This window comes from Carassius auratus, unplaced genomic scaffold (assembly GCF_003368295.1).
Source record: "Carassius auratus strain Wakin unplaced genomic scaffold, ASM336829v1 scaf_tig00006882, whole genome shotgun sequence".
NCBI classification, from domain to species: Eukaryota; Metazoa; Chordata; class Actinopteri; order Cypriniformes; family Cyprinidae; genus Carassius; species Carassius auratus.
In genome coordinates, this window is record NW_020523792.1 from 27,381 (window position 1) to 52,543 (window position 25,163).

Genomic DNA, 25,163 nt, shown 5'->3' on the forward strand with positions numbered 1-25,163 from the left:
GTACGCTCACACGCGGCTCTCTCAGGCATATAACATGCAAGCCCTCCTTCAGAAATACAGCGATATAAAAACACCTGTGCCTCGCTTTGATATTTAAACATAAATGTAAGGAATTCTTCTTATTATTAAACGTGCAGTACGTTACGTAATGTTACCTTACTCGTGTTTATTTAACGAAGCCTTTTTGAAAATCGATCAGTTTTAAAATTGTGGCGAGTCTCCAAAAATAAATAAATGTATGGGAAACACATCCCGCAGCACAACCACCTGAGCCCAACTTCAGTTTACTCATCACCTTGGCTTTAACTGCGTTTGTAGAAGGCACTGCAGCCAGACCGATACAACACAGACCGGAAGTTAACTTAGGTCCAGGCGCGTGCGCCCGATGAAACCGTCTATAGGAGAGAAAGAATTGTATAAACTTTTTAAATCATCTAAACCAACAAAATGTATGTTAGGCACTATTTCATCTAAGCTCATAAAAGAGGTGCTTCCAGAAGTCATAGATCCTCTTCTGACTATTATTAATTATTCATTGTCATTAGGATATGTCCCAAAAACCTTCAAACTGGCTGGCCTCTCATAATAAAATAAATAAATAAATAAAAACCCACCTTGACCCAAAAGGACTAGTTTATTACAGACCGATCTAGAATCTCTCTTTTCTGTCCAAGATACTAGAAAAGGTAGTATCCTCACAATTATATTCCTTTTTAGAGAAAATGGTATCTGTGAGGATTTCCAGTCAGGATTTTTAGACTGTATCATTGAGGATTTCCAGTCAGGATTTAGACTGTATCATAGTACTCATTAGAGTTCAAATGACCTGCTCTTATCATCTGATCGTGGTTGTATCTCTCTATCAGTGCTATTGGATCTTAGTGCTGAATTGAAAACTATTGACTACAACATTCTTTTGAAAAGACAAGAAAACTTTGTTGGCATTAATGGAAGCGCGATAGCATGGTTTAAATCATACTTATATGACCGCCATCAATTCGTAGCAGTGAATGAAGAGGTATCATATCGATCACAAGTGCAGTATGGAGTACCTCAAGTACTAGGGCTGTTACTCTTCATGCTTTACATGTTTCCCTTGGGGGATATCATCAGGAAACATGGTGTTTGCTTTCACTGTTATGATGATGATACTCAGCTACATATTTCTTTTTGGCACAGCAAAACATACCAATCTGAAAAACTAATAAAATGCATAGTCGATATAAAAAACTGGATGACAAGTAATTTCTTACTGCTAAATTCTAAAAAAAAACAGAGGTGTAAATTAGGACCTAAAAACCTCATAACCCTGTAATAACCTAGAACACTGTCTAAGACTCGATGGCTGCTCTGTCAATTTTTCAACATCAGTTAGGAACCTAGGTGTGCTATTTGATAGCAATCTTTCATTAGAAAGCCATGTTTCAAGGATTTGTATAACTGCATTTTTCCATCTAAAAATGTATCTAAGTAACGACCTATGGTCTCAATCTCAAATTCAGAAATGTTAGTCCATACATTTATTGACCTCAAGGTTTGATTATTGTAATGCTTCATTTGGTGCTTGTTCTGCATGCTTAATAAACTCCAGCTGGTCCGAAATGCAGCAGCTAAAGTTCTTTCTAGAAACAGGAAGTATGATCATATTAGCCCAGTTCTATCAACATTGCACTGGCTACCTATAAAACATGGCATAGATTTTAAAATCTTGCTCATTACTTATAAAGCCCTGAATGGTTTAGCACCTCAGTATTTGAACAAGCTCTTATTAAATTATAGTCCTCCATATCCACAGTGTTCTCAAAAATCTAGCAATTTGATAATACCTAGAATACAAATATCAACTGTGGGAGGTAGATCCTTTTCCTATTTAGTGCCCAAACTCTGGAATAACCTACCTAACATTGTTTGGAAGGCAGACACTCTGTCAGTTTAAATCTAGATTAAAGACCCATCTCTTTAACCTGGCTTACACATAACACACAAACACATTTCTAATATCCTAATCCGTTAAAGCATTAAGTCAACCGGAACTGGGAACACTTCCCATAACACCCGATGTACTTGCTACATTGTTAGAACAATGGCATCTACTTAAATATTAGTCTGTTTCTCTCTTATTCTGAGGTCACTGTAGCCACCAGATCCAATCTGTATCCAGATCAGATGGTCACTGCAGTCACCCAGATCCAGTACATATGGTGAATCAGCACCTAGAGAGGACCTCTACAGCCCCGACTGTCAGCGGAGACAAGGAAGACTAGATGAGCCCCAGTGACAGATCCACAGTAAAGATCTTATATCAGACGCCCACCGGGACAATACCACAGGAACCAGTTGAGTCCACTGCACAATTTGACTGCTGCAGACTGGCATTGAACTGCTGGTTTCTTCTAGCCAGAGGAGAACTAGCCACCTGACTAGTTTCTCTCAAGGTTTTTTTCTCCATTCTTTCACCGATGGAGTTTTGGTTCCTTGCTACTGTCGCCTCTGGCTTGCTTAGTTGGTGACGCTTAACTGAAAAACTAATGTTTGCTATTGTCATTTTGCATTATTGACACACTTTTTTTCAGAATTAATGCTGTACAGTTGCTTTGACACAATTTGTATTGATAAAAGCACTTTATAAATAAAGGTGACTTGACTTGAATTAACTTGTGTATGTGAACATACACCCAAACATCACCCATGCTAGAGGGCGCATATAAAAAAAAAAAAAAAAAAGGCATAATTTGATTGACACCATTACTGTGTGGAATCGTGGATTTGTCATCTTCATCCCCACAGACAATGCAATTCGATGGGACTTGGGCAAAAATCATGTTCATGGATGAGCTAATGATTTATTATTTAGTAGAATAAAGCAGGGTTAAGCTGAAAGCTGTGGAAGCGAAACAAGGCCGATGAACTAGTGTGAGACATGGCTCGAAAGCATCGGAGCTTTTATTATGCCACAGTCGACCACTTCTGCCGCTTCTGGTCGTAGATATGTGTAAAAGAAAGCAGTGCTGTTTAATCATACTAGATACATTTGGAAGTTCTCTTATGTTACTCTGTGCGGTTGTCACCTGTCTAATAAAACTGAGGGGTTATGACGACATTGGCAGTTGACACAATGACACTATATGGACAAGCTCCATGTCACCAGTTTGGACTTAAAAATTCTTCAAAACATTTGGGATAATGTAAGTACACAAGTCAGAAAAATATATAACACTGTTGTAGTGGTTTTTCAATATTTGAATAATTTTTTTTTAACATTGTCCCTTTAAATGCTTGTTGAACATTCAATGTCAAATGGAAATTAACAGGGAGTTGGTTTTCCTTTTGCTGCTATAATAGCTCACACTTTTCTGAAAGGCATTCCATTTTAAGTTAGAACAAGCTGTTATGATGTTCTTGCATTTAGACACAAGAGCAGAATATTCTCCATCAGACATTGATTTTGGCATTGCAATTCAACTCAAAATGTTCAGTGGGGTTCTGGTCTTTGTGCAGGCCAGTTAAATGCCTCTACACTAAAATCTTCTCTATTTACCTTTGCTTGTACACCAAGGCACAGTCATTTGAAAGTTTCTAGAATTGTACTATATGGTGTCCAAATAAAGTCTATATAAAGGCTTGAGTTGCTTTGGTTATTTATTTATAAACAATTTTATGATTTAATTTTTACAATTAATTTCAACTCATTTTGTGCAAAAATGCACTCTTATATTTTAGTAAGAGTGCTGAGAATTCATGTGTCGGGGTCTACTCACTTGATTAGGAAAAAGACTGAAGGAGCGGTCACATTAGACTGAATGTGTAAAACAATTTTGGATGCTGCTGCAAATATGGGCGGGAGCAGGATACAACATCAGGGACCAAGGTTTCCCCTCAGTTATAACAACATGAATTCTAATGTGCTTGTACTGTGTCTTTTGCGACACAACGAAAGCATCTTATTATATTGTACACTCTCCTCTCTCTCTCTCTCTCTCTCTCTCTCTCTCTATATATATATATATACAAAAATTATAAAATGTGTCAGCATTCAAATATACCATCTGTTCCTGTTTCCATTGACACCGCGAACCATGCACCTTATTTTTTTTTACAATCTTTTAAATATGTATTATAAAATAGGAAGCTGTGCTGCGGCTAAAATTAGAGCTTCCTCCATTTTTGAATTTCTGTACAGACAGGTCACACAGTGACTTATCGATCTTCTACTGGTCACATGTCTTCACGTGATGCAAAAGTTCAAGTCAGAGTTCACCAAACTTGAACTCTGGAATGCAGCAGAATGCATTTTCACATGAGCTTATATTTCCGATCTGACACATTTGCATGCGTATGAATGGAAGTTAGGGGGGTGCAGTATAACTGCCCCTTGAGAGTGAGAGATTCAGGTTCAGGTTGGGTTCTGTCTTATAATTTGACAGCACTGGTCGGCTCACAGGGCTTCCGGCTTCAGTTTATTGCCTGGGTAGACCTCTAGATTAAACTGACCAAAACAAACTTCCAATTTTCTGCAAAGCTTCAGCTTTCATGCTAACAGCACCATATGGAGGATAAGTGGGTAATTTTTTCCTGACTGGTGTGGAGCCCTGGTTCAGTTCTGACTGACTGGCTGTCATTCTCCGATGCTGATCAATCATAAGAGTAAAGAATACTCTTATATGAGTGCCCAAAAACACAGTAAAAAGTTCGGTGGATCAGGAAATGCTTGAACTGTAGCACTGCTGCCCTACTTTCAAAACTTCTGCTGTCTATCAAAAATCCAATCTTAGGAAAGAGAAAATCCCCTCACATTCATCCCTCCAAACACGGCTGAGATATAAATGAAGAAGCCAAGAGAGAATTTCACATCAGGAATAAAAACTTTATAAAGCACATTTATCTAGAATTTGGTTTGTCTTCACTGTTTGGAATTCCAGCGTTATGCTTAAGTGAATAAACTCAGACCCTAGTAATTAATATGAACTTTCAACAGTTTAACTAATTGATATGGAAAAAGACGTTTGTGTACAGCACACTGTAACGCATATGCAGGTCATCGATTCATTGGTTAAATTCAGGCATATAAATGAAACCTTTTCACACTAAATGCCTGGCGCTAGCCTGGCTGGACTTAAAATATTTACGATACCCGTGCGAGCCTCAAAGGAGATACGCAACCCCCAACCACATTCCTGAAGAGACTGGAGACAAAAAGAAACCTTTCTTAAAGTTTCTTACATGCATCATTTTATTAATAATATGTATTTTGAATATGTCTGTGCGTACAATGGTTAATCCTTGTTATGCGAGGATTATAATTTTACTAGCTTATAAATTGGAAGTGTGTCTCCTCATTTTAAGGTTCTCAAATGGTCATGTTTCTGTAACCCCTACTCCTCTGCAGCTCATAAAACTTTATGACCCCACTGGGCAACAGGACAGGAAAGAGCCCATTCACTGGTACCTTTTTCTCAATGTATCCTAAACTAATACCTCAGACGTAGTCTAAAAGTATACAGTATTGTTTTTGTTGGTGCTTTGAGATGTTTCCCATATAAATTGGGACTATCTGCAATTTATTAGCGTGTGTTAATATTTAAATGTGTGTAAATTCTGCATTTGAATGTAACTTCGTGTTGCTATCAGTTATATATGTACTGTTTGGTGTTTTTGGAATCGTCATGTTGTGACCCAACTATTCCCCTGTGTAAAATGTGTGTAAAATCTATTAATCTTGAATTAAGAACTTGCTAGAATATCACTGCTGAAATCTAACAAGCCCCAAAGTTAGTAGGGTGGGTGTTTCCACAGAGACAAAATAACTTTTCCCCGCTTCAGATCGCGGACGTTCATTGGTTGTTCACGCGAAAAAAGGCGTGAACCATCCCAAGCCATAAGAACCGACGGAACAAGGTCCGCCTCTTCTCTTCTTCGCTCTTCATTCTCTGACACGCTGCTCTCCTGTCGACCCTGGTCGCTTCCGCTCGTCCCTCTGAGCGGCCTCGAGCCGCTCTAACATCGCCGTCCCTCTCAGCCGGGAGGCTGAGAGGCGGAGAGGGAAGCCATTTTCATGGCTCCTCCGGAAGCTTTCGTTTTCATTGTTTCTTTTCTTTTCTTTACTAAGTTTATTCAACTATTCGCCTCTCCACACGAGGAAGACGAATTCTGGAACATTGTTTGTTGAACCTTTCAAATACCGCGCCGGTCTCCAGCACGCGCGCCGGTCTCCAGCTCACGCACATTGGACACTTGGCAAGTATCACTTTTCTATGGAAATTTAAATGCTGCTTTAAAGTGTTGCTATGATTTGAATCGTTGTTGGCTTCCAAAAGTTACTGACTGTGATTTTCATACCTGAGCTCATTCTCTTTCTCTCTCTCTCTTTTTCTCTCCCTTATTGGGATTCTGTAATTTCTTGTACAAAGTTTACTGTCTGTATTGTCGTACGCATATTTACTCTGTGTGATTTGTAGTTTCGATGTACTATTAGTGAATTATTAAAAACCCATATATTCATGATTCTTGTCTCCACCACCCGGTCACATTACGAGTCACTGAGATGTCTGATCTTTAGCTACAAGCTTTAAATTTAGAAACTAAATTTATCATAATGATAGGATAATGTTTTCATGGCCAGAGAATATTTTTCCTTGAATTATAAGAAGTGATAACTTTATTGAAATTTGATAGTTTAATCTTACGGCCGTTTGCTGGACAAACCACTGTTTGATTTGCAGTAATTTACAGTAAGAGATATCACAATAATTGATATGAAGAATGGAATATTGACATATTAATGAGTAAGTTACAGTGTCCTGTAATGATTTATTGATGAATGCAATTTGAGCTATTTTTCATAATCAATAAAATTTAGTGTAACTGTCATATGAGATATATATTAATCATATTCCTGATTAATTATTCAAATTCCCTATATATCATTTGAGTTAATTATTATGTGTGACCCATTGTTGTTACAACACACACACACACACACACACACACACCTAGAATATATTTTCCACACAAAATGTCATCATTCTTATCAGTATCAATATTCTCTTCATCCAGTAGCATAATATACACATATGATTCAAGATTTTTGTTCATTACATTCACAATTATATAGAGAATATATAACCACCAGTGAAAGGTGAGTAATCACTGCTGGTTATATGTTCTCTATATAATCGTGTATGGGACGAATAAAAATCTTGAATCTTCAAGATTCTTTACACGTGCACACACACAGTTTCTGATTTATACACTTATGTTGATGGTAATGTTGATCAGGGTATCTTACTAAAAGCAAATTATACAATTTTCTGTGTGTTGAGCATTGAGAAAGCCAACACAAAATCCAGATTTCTATACAAACCATTCAAATTCCTACAGATTCTACATTCCTGTGTGACTGTAAATTTTAGCGAATTTAGTTCTGCTTTCATCAGCTAAATGGAGCACCACACTATCATTTGTTTCTCTGTACTAAAATGAGCTCTGTACTAAAGTTACTTTTAATTCCTTTTGTACAGAACTCTGGCTATTTTTCACCAAAACTAGTGCTTGAAAATTAAGAAGAAAAAATATAAATATTGGTCAGTGCTGACTTCCACCAATCAGAATTGCAGTAAGAATGAAGAGAGCCAATCAGATGAATGCAGAAAAGAATGTTAGGCTATAATTGGGAACAGGAAAACATCAGATGTTTAGTGCCACATGTGCAAACACCAAATAGGGCTGAAGAAAAAGAAGAGAGAGAAGCACTCACCTCCCTGCTTACTTCTGTCAAGATAGATTGAGACCCGTCGGGCCAGACCTGTAAAAGAAGAAGAGGAAGAGAGGGGAAGAGCACAAGAAGGAGATCAGGAGGGCCGGTCAGTATATTAGCCAGAAGACACCACCATGTTAGCAAAAACGTAAGCACACAGCCAGCATGTGATCTGTAGCCATCACAAACAGGGCACTTTATGTACACTTGTGGTCTTCCACTAGCCTTTACAAAAAGTTCAGTGAAGTCCACAAGACAGCAGGGTGTTTCATCTTTCAATTTAGATTTAAGAAGGGTGCTCCAGAATGTATCTCTAGTGGCTACTATGGGCCCTCAGTGCACACTTGGCCTATCAACACTTTATGTGGCATTACATTATCAAAGTGTGGCACAATGTTTCAGGGCAGCATTTGAAACCAGGCCTATCAGACACACATACACACACACTTATACATCGAAACAGGCTCTCTCACACACACTGGTGAATACACACACACCCAGAGATATGAAGCACACTTATATTCCACCTGAACTTAATTCACCTCATATCTTATCTACATCCACACATTCACACACTGCAGGAAAGGGAGGGAGAACAAGGCTGTGGTTTCCCAGCATGACAGCTGCCAAGTAAATCAGTTTTTTTCACAGGGAGACGAATAGCAAGGCTGAAATCAGCTCTCAGAGCCAAAACTTTTTTGCCCACTTTAAAAGTAGCACAGATGTGCAGGAGTTCTTCACAAAAGCTAGAAACTCAAGAATCTCCTTGTGTTTATAATTTATAGTTGTATTATATATATATATATATATATATATATAATTTTGTAAATTTTTTATTGTTTATATATATAATAATAATAATTGTGTATATATATATATATATATATATATATATATATATATATATATATATATATATATATATATATATATGTTTTTATTGTTTGTTATCAGGATGATAATTTGTGAGTGTATAAGTAAGTATAAGTATAAGTAAGTATACTAAAGAACAGTATGACAAACAGGCACTTTTAAAAAAAAATTATTGGCCTTTAGCAAGTATTGTATGCAAGCATTGTCATACTGCTGACAGATGCCTTGTTCCTCCTTTATGTAGGGAAAACAGGAATAAGAAACAGCACTAAGGATGAGGGCTACAACAATCAAACTTGGAGGACACAAACATTTATGATTTCTATTAAAGCTACAGATCTTTTACTTACACATTCTTGAAATGAAAACATTTCACTTTAAAGTTGAGGTAAAAGTGCCATACAGCATGGATTTATGTACAACATGCCTTTTCATGTAGAAATTATATTCATAAATTGCTAGATGGCTAGGATCTAGGTCAGTGGTAAGGTCATAAAGACATTCTAGGATTTCCTTCAATCTTCTGTTGTGATGGAGGCATGACTCGGCTCAGATTATGCCACTGGTCTTTCTCCCAGCAGCTGTCCTTAAAACCAGTTTTAATGAGTGTTCTGAGATCAGCTCTATGGTATCTATTTGTGAAGAACAGACTAAAATGTAAGTAATTAACTGAATATCTTGCATTCCGCCATTGCTCGCCTGCCATACTGCGCTCACAAAGGCTGTGTTTGCTGTGGTATACTGTTTAGCGTACAGTATATACCTGAAATATTACAGTATATAAAACAGTAATATATTCAAAATATATGCAAAAGTTTAATTTGTGTCATGTTTGATCCATTTTTATGCAAATATGTCATGAGGCAGTCCAAACACAATGACTCAAAGACTGAGTGGGATTCAATATTTTAAATTGTGCTCTTGCTTACGGCACACACTGGCAAATCTAGTAGGTCATCTGGTTAGTTGCATTCTTTTGCATAATGTGCAGTATACAGAATATGGAGAGACAGCATACTGTATAAACATTGAGTAGTACTATGCAGTATGCCATTTTGAACAGAAGCACATTTCACTTGTTACTGTGACAGTATCAAGTTTGAACGTCGAAGTAAAAATGAGACATATGAATTTGCGAAGACTTTCAGAGAATAATGCATTGCAATCCATTTTTCATACAAAGCTATTAAAAGGAGTTATATGAACTATTTACCTTTTTTGTCCTTTTTGACAGTGACAGTTAATATCTAATTATGTTGTTTGCGATTGTCTTGATGCTCTGCCTAATGTTTTAGAGGAATAAAGAACACAAAAATATTTTTTTGTAAAGCATGGGGTATACTGTAGATGATATGAACTATTCCTAAAAATGCATCTTAAAGTTGAGGCTGACTGCACACATACACGCGCACGCACGCACACACACACAAAAAAATAAAATCAGTGTGTCTGTGAGTCTAACTGGGTTTAACTGACAAGTTGGGATAAGCCCTACTGCTGACAACTAATGTCAGTCCTAGTCTGACTCATGCTGACTTTGACTTGTCCTTCAGCTCACTTCAATGTGCAATTTAATTTCTCGAAGTCCCACCAGGAACAACCAGGTTATGAGATAAATCTAGATACAACAGATGAAGCAAGGTAGGCTTCATGGTCTATGAGGCTCTTCTTGTTTTGATATCCATCCATCTGGAATAATGAAAACCCTTCGGGACTGTATTATTATTTTGTTTATTCTTGTCAGTTTTTGTAATCTGATATGAGGAGGCTTAACTTCAACATACACAACAACAATTATTTGTCAGTGATCTGAATTTTAAAGTCTTCGTAAGATTTTCAGTCTGTCCACAAACAGAAAAGAAGCTGGTACAGAACTAATATTAATCACGGAAAACTGAGACACATAACTGAAAAAAATATAAATGTGTTGAACAAAAGTAGGCTAATTAGCCATTATGTAGTTTAAAGGTGCAGTAGGAGTTCTGGGAGAATGCTAACTTTAGCCTGATAGCACTGAAAGTGAATGTCCCACCCTCCCTGCAATCACCGTCCAAAGCCACACTCAATGAATGCATTTACACTCACAGACCAGAATACCAGAGACAACATAACTACAATAGGCTACATCAGCAGTTCCCAATTCCAGCCAGTTATCTGAATCGGGTGTGTTAAATAAATTACACCAGAGTGGGGGGCACGAGGACTTGAATTGGAAACTGCTGGCTACATCATGTGTCATTCACCGGTAGAGGTCTTCACAGTGCACCCAAGATCCGTCGACCCGGGACCCATATGGGTTCGGGTCTATATTTTAAATGATTAGCCAGGTCCGAATCTATTACTTCGGGTCCCGGGTCTGTTTAACATTGTGAGTAATACCGTGCGATCGGAGTCATCGAACTCGGAGAACAGCTGGCCGTGATCAGACACTGCTAGTGTTTTTTGTAACTAGCAACTTGTAAAATTAGGAAAAGTGTGAGCCAAAAAAAAAAAAAAAACGATCTCTCTCTCTCTCTGCCCTTAGAAGCAGAGCATGCAGACTCCGAGTTAATGCAAGTGCACGCACGGTAATAATGCTTGCAGACTTGACGCACTCATATTTAATATATTTCAAATCAGCAACTAAATCTGAGGTGAACTGCCACGTGAAAGTTTCCTATGACGCGCAAATTGCATTAAAAAGCATATTTTAGGTTGATCCAGCTAGCAGCATGTGCAGTCTCGAGCGCGAGTCATGTTTCTATGGCAACCAGTGAGGGACAAACTGCACTTTACATTTTCTCCCATTCTCCCTCATTTGATCTTTTATGTTCATATAAATTAACCGTTTAATCTTACAGTTTTAGTGGTCAGATTCAGACTCGACGCAGAGCAGACAGCACAGAGATGATGGCAAATAAATAACGTCAGCGGCCATGGCAGTAAACGAGCAAAGATTATTATAGTTCAAAAGGGCAAACAGTCGAAGTTATTATGCGAGTTAACTTGAGTCAGAATGTACATGTGCACAGTCGCATTTGTCATCCGTCAATGTGACATAAAGTGGACTTTTGAAGCTGAAATAATGAGTGGATTAAAGGCCGTGTTGCAAGGTTAATTTTTTAACGAATATGTGCAATTTGCTTGTTGGTAATAAACATTTAAACTGTTATTCATCGATTTTATGTTGTTGGGTATCACAAAACGGAATATAATACGAAAAAATAGGTACTATCTTACAGCGGTCTCCTTTCCCCCACAATGCATTGCATCACTTCACGTTGGGGAGAGAATTTACCAAAGCCGCCTTGAGAGCATTGAGAGTGACTAGAGAGACGAGAGTATTCAGATAGCGCAGAACGCAGATTATAGATAAAGATAAATACATATATATATAGATAGATAGACTAGATACAGTATATAGATAGATACAGACAGATAGATAGTGAGATAGCGACCAACAGTGACCCAAACGCACTCACTTCCCTACAGCACAAGCTTTCTAACGCAGTTTACATGGGACGGCACCCACACAAGCTCCTGTCAAACACAGCGACAGACTCACGGCTACGTTTGCAAAAACATTTTCACCGGAGGACGAGATAAACGCTTAGAAACGTCCATATAGCTAGCATGATGCCTTTTATTTCTAGATGACAAAGACAAAATTTACCATTTCTACGACACTATGACAAAGGTTACCGGTACTTCTCTGAACTAACGTCATGATCACGGCCACTAGATATAAAGAAAACATTTATTTTACACTCTGTGCTATTCAATGACAGTAATAAATAAATAAAATTATATATATGTGTGTGTGTGTGTGTGTGTCGTTATTGCGCACTGCTGCTTGTAAACTAGCTCCAGTGCTCATTGCTGCGATGCTAAATGATAGCAACTCACCAGCACACTTCACCAACTCTCCACTAATTCTCCTCGGACCATGCATTATAGGCTTCGACGGACATCAGTTCTTGGCAATTCCTCATTTGCCCTCTCATGACTGGCTCGATCGAAATTACACAGCTGCGGGCCATCATACATATTTGCTCTCTCCACCTCTTCCTCATCCCTGTCATTCGCTATAGTTCTGATGCTGCGTTCCAGGCAGGTTTTTGAGCTCGTAATCACTATTTCATACCACTACTAACGACTTTGTACCATTCCAGGCAAGTTACGCCAAACTTTGAGCGCAAGTAATTGTAACTAGATTATTTATTTTATTGCAACGTTGCATTGACCTAAAATCGTTTTTTCAGCGTGTACTACTTGCATAAACACTGCATCAGCAGGCAGTATTATTCGTAGGGGCTGTCATCGTTGTTTCGCGTGCTGTGTGACCTCGGAACTGGGAGTGCATCGATCTAGTATGAGACACGAATTCACGGGTGGGAAGTCACAGATTTGATTGCCATTCCAGTGTACTTTCATGGGTTTAAGGTTGGAAAAACACGGGTTACAGGTTGCCTGGAACGCTGCATCATACTAGACTGAGGCTACCTTTCCTCGACTTCTCCCCAACATGACGTCATCACCGAGTTGCGTAAAAAAAACGTTAATACCAAAAACTAAAAAAATAGTTTTTTTATTTTTGAGACATTTTAAAAATTATATACATATCTTGAGTGATTTATGTACCCATTAATCGAAAGTAGTGTTTAACCTGCAACATGGCCTTTAAGCTTGGACTTGGAATAACGAGCAGAATAACATGGATAACTTTCTTATCGGGGGATTGTAATGCATCACAGGCAGTCAGGTACAATGAAGAGAGACTACGGCTCCTTAAATTAGGTAAGCAACAGGTTTATTGACTTGTAATAGCAATTTAAGGTGGAATATGAGACAATCGGGTCCAGTTGGATCTGTGTCTTCCCAGCGGGAGATGGGTCCAGCTTTCAAATAATAGACGGGTCTGGGTTGGTTCGGTGTAGTACATTATGGGTCTCTTTCGGGTTCGGGCACAAATTTTTGGACCCGTGAAAACCTCGGATCTACACGGGTCCGGGTCCAGCTTTTGAAATAATAGACGGTCTGGGTCGGTTCGGTGCAGTACATTACGGGTCTCTTTTGGGTTCGGGCACAAATTTTTGGACCTGTGAAGACATCTATTCACCAGTGAGAAAACATTAAAAGTACTACAATACCAGGAAGGAAGATCGGGTTGTTGGTCTGTCATTCTCGTTCTGTCAGCACAGCATGTATAACGCATTGATGACTGTGGTTAGTGGGGCGGGGCCGAGAGGCGTGGGAACGAGGAGTGAGGCCAGGTGTAGTGATTGAAGATGAGCTGCACCTGCGCCCCACCGCCAGTATCGAGTCCCACGTAGGAGATGGAAGGATATAAAACTGGAGCAACGACCGTGAAGGACGAGAGAGGACCAGGCCTGGGATATTATTTTATGTTTGCTTTTTATTTGTGCGCGTCAGTCACCGTGAGGGGCTGACGCGCTGTTTTGTATTTATTTTGAATATTAAAATTATGTTTTGATTGTGCGCCAGTTCCCGCCTCCTCCTTCCCGATGAATATGGAGATGTGAATATCGTTACAATGACATATCCTGTCCATGCGCATAAGGTACGCAGAGGTATGCAGATATATACGCTGACAGGCAGGAAGGAAAGGCAATTAAAACGCTTGGGCCTAGCTTTTTGATTGGACAAAACATTTCTTTGTCCTACGCATTCCACAGAATATATAAATAAAGATGAATACATTTAGACCACTTAACTTAAAGACTGCTATTAGGATGTGAGGAGACTTTCAACCAGCATAACAAAAAAAATTTCTGAAGAATTACCTATTGCACCTTTAATGTGTAATGTAAATTATACGCATACTCAAAAAAAGAAAGTTCCAGATAGGATAATAAATACAAATCGCACAAATGTTGTCCAACACAAACAACTGTGAAATAAAAATCTGCCATTTTTTTTTAATAACAGCAAACTGAAATTATTTTAAATAGACCCACAAAACTATAACTAATATAATGAATAACATTTTGCTTTCGTACCAGAGCACCCATGGGCATCTCTACAGTCCAGCGTCATGCAAGTAGACTGGAAATTCCGACAGCTTTTTCCAAACACTGGCCGAGCAGAGAGTAGACGGGGGGAAAATAAACTTTGATGACAGAAGAAGAGCGGTTTCCGCACGGAGAGTGTATGAGTGTGAAAGCAAACCTCGTGTGGTGGGCAGCATGTCGGACAGCCCCTGCCACGCTGTGACCATCTCTGGATTCCTCTGGTCAGCAAAATTCTTCCAAATTCGCAAAGCTCCATCATCTGAACAAAAAGTGGCATGGTGCAAGTCAGCATAGAAAGTGACAAATTTGAATGATCAAACTTTGCATCAACATGATAGGTGAACTGACCAGTGGCAGTGAGGAGGAGAGAGCAGTCATGTCCATTAAGGTACTCCATAGCTGTAATGCGCGTGTATCGTGGGTTCCCATTGTAGAAATAATCCAACCTCTCTCCTTTCTCCCAGTCCCAAAAACTGTTCCACAAACAGAGAACACACTTGTAATAGTTCACAATGTCTCTGTATGCACATTAAGCTAGATTGCTAGCTTTGGGTTCAGGAAGAATATTAGCATACATGACAAGTGTAACATTCCAAATACATGTCACTAATGAACAGATAACATACATAGTACAACATACATACATTGTACATAGACTTAGTTGTTTATTTTATTTTTATTTTATTATTATTTTTTGCTTAACCAGGGACTGGGGCTGCAAATTAGCCATTGGCTAGAAGCCTATATGTAGAGCATCGGCTGCATGAAACTGTAGCTATGTTATACTGCATTGTCCCTGTTAAATAAACTGAAATATATATATATATATCGGTTCAATATGAAACTTATGCAGGGTATATATATATATATATATATATATATATATCTCATCGGTTCAATATGAAACTTATGCAGGGCAAATAAGACTGGTTTGCCAGCAGAGTCTACATAATTTATGGGAAACACTGTTCTATGCTATGCTTGCTTACGTTGGTTTCTCTTTGAAAGGGTTATGATTGTAGATTCATTTGGATGTTATTGCCACTAACCAGATTGAGTCTTTATCAGCTACAGCGATGCAGGGGTTAAATGGATGAAACTTCACCACTGATGGAACTCCTGGATTTCTGTTGATGAAGATCTGATCATCTAACCTTGTCACTCCTAAAACCACAAGAGGGATGGATAAGAATGTTGATCAGTTACAACAGGTTTAGTCACTGAAATGTTGAGCTTGAATAATGACCACAGCAGTCTTTTGGTTTACAAGTTTTGGAGGAAAATGAATGAGGGTGACACTACTGAACTTCAGTGTGAGACTTGCAGATGAGAAAAAAAAAAACATGCACGAAATGACCTCAGAGGGAATTAAGGGTTTGATTCAGTTCCTCCAGCTAGACTGAATGAGGGCAGCCCCACTTTCGGCTTCAGAGAGGAGGATGGTGGAGAGAGTGATGAAAGGAGAAAGACACATGAGAGTGAGCAGGAGCCTCCGCTCTGACGCAATCAGTCCTGCGCACTTCTGTGTGAGTGAGCTGGCACTGACGTAAGGATGTTAGCCATTCTGTTTGAGATGCTGACTTCAGCCAGGGAGCCAGGCACATCTCTTTCTTTAAGCTTGGGGCTTTCACACACAAAATCTACAGCACATAACTGGTTCACCCAGTTCCACTTGTGAAACTCCACATTCTTATTACTCAAAAGCAACTAATGTACAGAGATTAAAAGCAATCCAGATAAAGATTTACTGTAGACCAGGGATGTCACTAGCCCCTTTTTTTCTGGGCCACAAGCCCCAGTGAAATAACGCTGTCCCCTCAAAAAAACTTACTGAAAAATTATTGTCTATCAGTGAAAATCATTATATATGACTACGAATCATTTTCCATGATAATATATAAGCAGTCATGTGCAACATATGCAATCATTTTTGATCAGCTGTTTAGAATCATAATTAAATGGCAGATTTGCAAATGAATCAATCTTTTGACTTCACAAAACAGTACCATGCCTTGTTTTGAAAAAAATAATTGCAGCCCTTTAAACACATTTTAAACATAGCCTTTTAAACAAAGTTATTTTGCAAGATTGATTTTAATTGAACAGATGCTATATCCACTGAAGTATCATAAAACAAAAAAAGAATTGGGGACACTTTTTTGTGTACGTTTGTGTGTGTGTGTGTGGGTCGTTTAAGGTGGAATTCCTTCAATCAAAAACAAGCTGGAGTGATGACACTTAATCTCCACATGCTCAGTAGGATTCTCTCTCTGCCTGTGAAAATGGAGCACAATCATTTAAAAAAAAAGTAAATGATTTTTAGGTATGAAAGTTACTTTTTGGATGAAAAGTATTGTTCTTCTGCTGTCTAAAGTTTAGATGACTGCAAATTTAAACGTACGTACATTTTAATCATAATAAAATGTAAATTTTTTAAACAACAACAAAAAAATGTATTGTTCATTGTTAGTTCATGTTAATTAATACATTAATACAACTACTGCTGTTTGAGCATAAAAAAGATCTGCAAAGTTACAAAGCTCAAAATCCAATTCAAAAGGAGATATTATATTTTACAGAAATCAAAACTACAACTACACTAAAGAAGGCAACGAGTGTATCACTATGACGGAGACAAGCTAGCTTTCCTAAGGCAGACGTTGTCATATTGATTTGATTTTTATGCAATATTTACACTGAAGCTCGCCAGTGGCTTTGGTAAGGGGCATGACATTTCTCGACCAGGCGTCGAGTGGTGCCAATCACAATACATACTGACCAGCTAAGTATTGTAATAATGTAAAACATGTGAAAAATAATCAATATAATAATCAAATGTTTACTGAACAACCTAGTATGAGAGGCTGGTCTAGTACGCCCCCAAAAAAAATCAAGACTTTAGAAAAGAGCATAATAGGAACCCTTTAATTATAAAAAAAGCTATGGTTTTAAATCTTTTAAAAAATAAAATGGATATTGTCTCCACATGAACTGAGTTTGAGTTACTCAATGTCTACAGTATCTTGTACCATTTCATTAAAGTTTGGTTAAAGACTGTTCTTGACTCATCAGCTATATAGAGACAGAGAGAGAGAGAGAAAGAGAGAGAGAGAGAATTAAAATATATTAAAATAATTAAAATCTAGTTACAACTAGAATAGTTGTCTAGTATTGCACAAAAATCAAAAATAAACTTTTCCTTAAGTAAAATTTTTAGATACTACAGCAGTAAAGTGATAACTCTGAGGTAGGCTTTTATTTGCAAGTACTCCTCACTGCAGACTGTAGCACAGTGACATCTATACACACATTTATGATATGTTTTATGATATAGTATTCGAAGTGACAGGGATTCTGCTGGTCTTTAAAAGTCTGATTTCACCTAAAATGAGCTTTAAGATGTCTTATAATAGAGCAGAAAGACTTTATTAATAAAAGTAATGGCATTTATGGTTGCATGCATTGCCAAAAAAAATAAAATAATATATATATATATATATATATATATATATATATATATATATATATATATATATATATATATATATATATATATATATATATATATATATATATATGCATTGTTCATTTATAGTTCATGTTATTTAATACATTAACTAGTGTTTTACCAATAACACCTTAATGTAAAGTGTCACTCCTAAAAATTTACCTTCATGTGACTTCATATGACATTTTAGGGACACTGTCAGTGTCTGTCTCTTTTCATCTTTCTGTTGGTCTCCTCTCAACTATCTGTTTTTTCTTTCTCTGATAGACTGTATTGCCCTCAACTGTAATATTTTCATATTGAAAAAACTCCATACTTTCAGGTTATGCTTTCTCAAGCCAAGCCAACCAAAATTTTGACTTGACAAACTTAATTTAGTTGAGGTTGATGCTGGTTATAAATTAAATCTCTTAGGTACTTTACAGACAAAGCAAATAACACTTTTTCTAACACAATCCTATAATATATTTAAAAATACATTTAAAATATTTTCCTTGTATGGCTCTTCTGCCTTTCCTTCAAATTGATTTAATATTGCTTTAATATTTTGTGTTCTTTTATGTTAAATAGGTGTGAACTGGAGTACATTTTCTGGAAAATACAACCAGGAGTTCCAGGTGCCATGTTCACTGACCCAGTGCCTACGGTGCAGTGAGATATTTAAAGACTGCCCAACTGGGTATGTGGGGAACGGCAGAAGTATTGTATGGGTTTTATTAATTTCAAAGAATTTTATGGCTACTGCTCGATTGATTGTTATATCAGTGATGGAGGTGAATTTCAGAATGAGTAGATTATTTTTTTTTTCTCATGTCATGTTTATGGTCTATAGTCTTTGGTAATCTGTATTGGTATATACAATTATATTTTCTGTTTTTTTCTTTGAAATATGTTAAAAAAGATCACAGTTATCAGTTTGGTTTTTTGGAGGCACTAAGCATAAAATGGGATGCAGATACTGTAGTGTACTGTAGTGTAGATTCCATTTATAGATTCCATTTATAGTATGTTAAAATAGCAGAATTTTCTATAAATTATATAAATGTATATAATTTTGTGTTTTCAGTTTATTTAGAATATATTTAATGATCCCACAACATAATTTAATATCCACTTGCAAGTGCAGTTAAACAGTTTATTATGAACAATCTAGGCTGACTTTAAAACTGATTTTGTTTTGCATCAATACTCCAGTCACACAATCCTTCAGAAATCCTTTAAAAAAATCTGATTTTCTACAAAAAAAAAAACAAAACAAAAAAAACATTTATTGTTATTATTATCATTATTAATGTTGAAAAGAGCTGAGAATATTTTTCAGGTTTGTATTACATCAAGCTTTTGAATGGTATAGTACTGTATATTGTTATTGAAACATAATTTTTCACTTGATTATACATTTAGTCAGGAATTATAGTTTGGAAAAAGTCTTTGGAAAAAGTCTAACTATTAAGTATAACTAGTAAAATGTTTACATGTTATGTGAAAACTAGTACAAGTATATAAATAAATAAAAAGGGACTTAAAGCATGTTTATGATTTCTGCTGAATAAAGTGCTTCATTCTTTTTTTTCTGAGGAAATCCAAATCTCAAATCCTCAACCACATCACATCTTTTTGGGGTGAATTATGTCTTATTCCTCTCATCGTGAAGCAAACAGTAAAATAATAATAAAAAAAAAAACTTGAAGAACAGTCTCGCTGCATTGTCTTCTGTTGTATGGGCACATTCAAGCCATGCGCTTCAGTGAAACATTAGAATCTGAATAGCGTGTTCAGCATAGGGGTGTGGTCGCATTAGAAGATAATGAAGGGAGATGTGAAAAACGGACATTGCATTATTTTCATATAGATTACTTGATCACAGAATATTTGTTCTCGCCAGCACTTGTCTAGTTTAAAACTATACATGTCAAGCTTTCTATAGATACATCTTTCATGTCTCCTCGTTGAGTATTCACTGAGTTAGTTCATTTTAATGACGTTTGCCTAAATGAAGATCAGCGCAGACAAAGGCTGCAGACAGCACACCTTGTTTGTTATCTTTATTTTATAAATATCTTTATTTTATAAATGCACAAAGTTTTGTTGTTATTATGTCTGTAAGCAAAAAAAAAGTAGACCCTTTACAGATTCGACTGATGTATTGCTCTTATCTGTACGATCAAAACTGAAAGTGTAATTTAAGTTATTTTCGGGGTTATCAGGATTCATAATGCGTTTACGCGTTAATTGACTCCATTGGGTTAAATAAAGTCAACTAAAAAGTGTTAGGACATTTGTTAGGTTTTATATGTTATGTCCACATATGACTGAAAATTGCTAAAATAAGACAGCATGGTAGTTTCATGCATACAGTTGGAAACCCGTACCTCTTTGAGTGATGCGTTGGCTTTGTCTGCGTACTTGTGAATTGCGTAAGAATCTCCACTCTCTCTCCTTACGAACTTGACTCTCCAAGTCATGCTCTTCTGGAATCTGAAAGAGAAGAAAGAATTACATTTTCAAATGATGGATACACCAAAAGAGTCACATTGTTTAAAACCACAAACATTCAAATGTAAACATGCAGCTTTGACAATTGTGAGAACAGAAACTCCAGAGACTGTAACTGTGTGGAGTCAAATTACCTTTATATTAAATCAGCAGAAGCTAAAAGCAGACCGTAAAGGTATTTATTTCTTGTTTCATTATTGTTTAGCCCAGTTGTCGTTGCTAGGAAACACTTGTTTGTTTACTGTGTTGAGACTTGCATTTGGTCTCGTACTCTATCTCATAGTTTGTCAGTGTTGGGCGCTTGCTTAGACCTTTGTTGTGATTAACAGTAAATTTAGTTCAGCTGAATTCAATTTCTGTTTTATCTGATGGGTATTAAAAAGGTTAGTATACCGTGTCAGCGGTCGTGGCAGCCCTCCTGTTAATCCCTCCTAATGTAAAGACCATCGACTCTACCGGGCAAGTTATACTGGTTTTTATAACAATTCTTACTATGTGTTTCCAGATCCCTACTATGACTACCACTCGCAAACCACGCATCACACAATGCAGGCAGTGCAATCTTAACAACCTGCACACTTTGCCTATGTCTGCTAATACACTACTTTCTTTTTCTATTGGTTCCTGGGATTGCCAGTCTGCTGTAAACAAACTTCATTACTTATATTATTAGTCATTCAAAGCTTAAAGCTTAAGTCATTCTCTCGAATGTGGTCTCTCACTCTCTCTATTTTCCATGTCTGTCAATTTTCTAAAAAGTTGACTGATATTATTTCTTCCTCTCCCCAAACTCTGCCTCTCCATTTGTAAGAATGAGAAAATTGAAAAAAATAGCTAAATAAAGTATTCAAGGATGCACAGAAAGAGCTGAAGCCCTGAGAGAGAATCACAGCACTAGCTACTTATCCCTGATCAATCCAGTCTTCCAGATTGTAGCTCCAGGGAGGGGCCGATCCCATGCCGCAAGCCCAAGTCCAAGCTCCTCAAACAGGGAAATAAATCACACCTGTCTCTCTTCCTGGAGCTCCGTGGCTCCATATCAATCTCATAATATGAATCAATAATTTGTTTTTGTTTTTTTCAAGTGGAAATGAAGCAGTGAGCTTGTACATGTGATTACTTGCCCAGCTGGGACTGTGAATATGTCTGAGTTAATGGAGTCCTCAAGAGTGGTTATTAGGGGCCGTTCACATATCGCGTCTTTTGCGCGCGCAAGTTAGTTATTTCCAATGTAGGCCCATTTTTTCCAGGCGCGTCCGCACCGCATCGAGTTAAAAACATCGCAACTTTTCAGAATGCCGCTAGCGCACCGCGGGTCACGTGACAATAACCAACCAATCAGCTTCATCTTTTCCCGTAACAACGAAGGAACAGCTAACCATAGCTATATATGGATTGCCATTTTTAAATAAATTTTTAGTGCTGCAAATCCATTTTTCCTTTGCTGAAATTTCAGCGTCTTCACGGAGAGAGCGGGTCATGGTTGCTTAGCAACAGACAGACGCCTCAGGGGTGCAACTGCCCGAGTGCTTTGGAAAGAAGGGGAAAGCGGAAAACTAATAAAAACAGTAATATCCCCTCCACACTTCAGAACTGTGGCCTTTCACACAGACACAAACACATGCACACATCAAAGTACTGTTTACTAAAGATTCTTTGGGAAGAGAAAGACTGTTACCTGCTGATACTTACCTGTAATGACAAGATCCTTATTTGTAGTCCCTGCTGCTGTGGATATACCTTCTGTTCCCTTAAGAATAGAGTGACTTTTACATGTTTTATTCATCAGTTGGCATCTACCTCTTTTGTTAAAGCCAACTTACCTGTTTTACCTACCTTATTAAGATTTTGAAAAAAAAAAAATGCCCACAACTGGGTCGTAACTGATTTTTGAGTTAGTGTGTCATTACAGAAGGCCAGACCATCAACATGGCCTCAGTGGGAGATGTTCTGTGCTCCATGTATCAAAATGGCCATAACACAGAATCATCTGACTGAAAGGACAAAGAAAAGGACCTCCCCTGAACAACACAAAGGGAATATTTAAAACAGAGATTTTTAGCACCCTCAAGTCAAGAGCTCTCAGTGCTGTCAAGTCACACTGGTCACAGTGGTCCCAAGTCAGGTGATTTCAGAACTACCCAGCTTTTTTTAGATTGTTTTGCGCAATGCTCTTTGTTCTGTATTCTCTGTTCCTATTGCCAGAGCATTTAGTGTATCTTGCCAACCAATCAAGCTCTCTAGTCATTTTTTTTTTGCCTAATCTTATCTGGATTAGTCCCATCAAATCTGTTCTGCATCTTCCTGTACCCTGCCCAGTCCTGTAATTCCCAGGCGGAGACAATACACCCTGCCCAGACCAACATTGCTCAGTTTGGAGTGTCCTAAACCTCAAGTACTTATTGACCATGAGGGCTGTTTTCTGGTTACATTATCCTGCCAGGCTTTGAATTCTCCTTTGCATTCACCCTTTGGACTGTTCTTTAGAATCTGATACTTGCCTGGCTTTCATTTCTTCCAGTATCAATTGTTGATAATATTATAATTTTTTGATATTATTAGAAGAGGGCTCCAGCTCTTTCAGATCCATTTACTAATATCGTTTAGATTTTAAATGCTAAATCAACAATGCTTAAATCAGCCTAATGTAATCTTAAGTAATGATTTGAAGTCAATTCATTAACTGAATTTGTTTGCTTTAGAAGTAATTGAATTAGTTCTGACCTCTGATCTGTGCAGCACTCACCTTCATGACGGGCTGAGCAAAGTATTTGGCACTCCAGTCGCAAAGTCCGGTCTGCAGATTCACACTGATGAAGCTCCTGTGAGCGGCTGCCTCATCTCCATCTTCAGCAGTCTGAGAAATACACAGGCAAATGAGAACATGCATCTGAATCGCCAAAAGCTCTGTGATCAGGTCTTGTACTATGACCTACCTACTGTGATTTATGCTGCTTATTACATTAACACAAATCATGAACGTAAATCATTGATTTTTGTTCAAATTATATGTTTTCATATTTTACATTTTATAATAAAATACATCATTCAAAAGTTTGGGCTTGTTAAAATCTTTTTGAAAAAAAAAAAGTCTTATTTGTCTTATAGTCTTACCAAGACTACATTTGTAAAAACAGTAATACTGTGAAATATTATTAGAATATAAAATAACTGTATTCCATTTTACTATACATTTTAAAAGGTAATTTATTCCTGTGACAGAAAAGCTGAATTTTCAGCAGTTATTATTCCAATCTTTAGCGCCACATGCTCCTTCAGAAATCATTCTGATATGCTCAAGAAACATCCCTTGTTATTATAAATGTTGAAAACAAATATATATTAATATTAATAATTGATTAACATTTAACTTAATATTTTATGGAAACTGTTACATTTTTCAGGATACTTTGATGAATAAAAAATTTAAAAAGAACAGCATTTATTTTAAATGAAAATAAATAACATTATAAATGTCTTTACTGTCACTTTTGATCAGTTTAATGCGTCTAAGACAAAAGTCTAATTTTCTATATAAAAACGCAAATTACAATATGTAACCTGACTGTGCTTTATTCTGCTTCTTATGCAACTATTATACAAACATATACACACACACACACACGTTTTTGTGAAAAGTGGGTTCATCCCATAGGCGTAAAGGTTTTTTTAAACCGTAAAACTTTGTGCATTATTACTTTCTCAAAAAAACCTCATTCTGTATGATTTATAAGCGTTTTTGAAAATGGGAACATGGGTTATATCCTCATAAGTCACCCTCTCCTTGTAATACCTGTGTCATACCCATGTCATTATACAGAGTTGTGTCCTGATAGGTCACAAAAACAAGAGCACACACTGGCCACTTTATTAGGTACACCTTGCTGGTACAGGGTTGGACCACCTTTTGCCTACAGAACTGCTTTCAATCTTCATAGCATAGATTCCACAAGGTGTTGGAAACATTCCTCAGAAATTTTGGTCCATATCGACATGATAGTATCAAGCATTTCCTGCAGATTTGTTGGCTGCACATCCATGATGCGAATATCCCATTCCACCACATCCCAAAGCTATTGGATTGAGATCTGGTGACTGTGGATGCCATTTGAGTAAAGTGAACTCATTGTCATGTTCAAGTATCCAGTCTGAGATGATTTGAGTTTTGTGACGGTGCATTATCCTGCTAGAAGTAGCATCAGATGATGGGTACACTGTAGTCATAAAGGGATGGACATGGTCAGCAACAATACTCAGGTAGGCTGTGGTGTTTAAACAATGCTCAATTGGTACTAAGGGGCCCAAAGTGTGCCAAGAAAATATCCCTCACACCATTACACCACCACAACCAGCCTGAACCATTGAGACAAGGCAGGATGGATCCATGCTTTCATTTGAATTTGAAAAGCCATCTGAATTTCGCAGCAGAAATCGAGACTCATCAGACCAGGCAAAGTTTTCCAATCTTCCACTGTTCTTAGCTGACAGGAGGAGCACCCGGTGTGGTCTTGTGCTGCTGTAG

The 25,163-nt window shown here is 37.4% G+C and overlaps 1 protein-coding gene across 4 annotated transcripts in view; it reads right to left on the reverse strand.

The window, feature by feature from the left end:
* Nucleotides 1–25,163, reverse strand: part of rptor (regulatory associated protein of MTOR, complex 1) — a 238,779-nt gene that overhangs the window by 12,442 nt on the left and 201,174 nt on the right. For 2 of the 4 annotated variants that reach the window (XM_026244672.1, XM_026244671.1), the window contains exons 25-30: nt 23,388–23,498; nt 20,518–20,623; nt 15,687–15,801; nt 14,986–15,110; nt 14,795–14,896; nt 7,754–7,801 (exon numbers count right to left, since the gene is read on the reverse strand). In XM_026244672.1, coding sequence (XP_026100457.1) covers nt 7,754–7,801; nt 14,795–14,896; nt 14,986–15,110; nt 15,687–15,801; nt 20,518–20,623; nt 23,388–23,498 — 607 coding nt within the window. The remainder of the gene's footprint in view (nt 1–7,753; nt 7,802–14,794; nt 14,897–14,985; nt 15,111–15,686; nt 15,802–20,517; nt 20,624–23,387; nt 23,499–25,163) is intronic. The other 2 variants (XM_026244674.1, XM_026244673.1) reach the window with 1 other exon arrangement.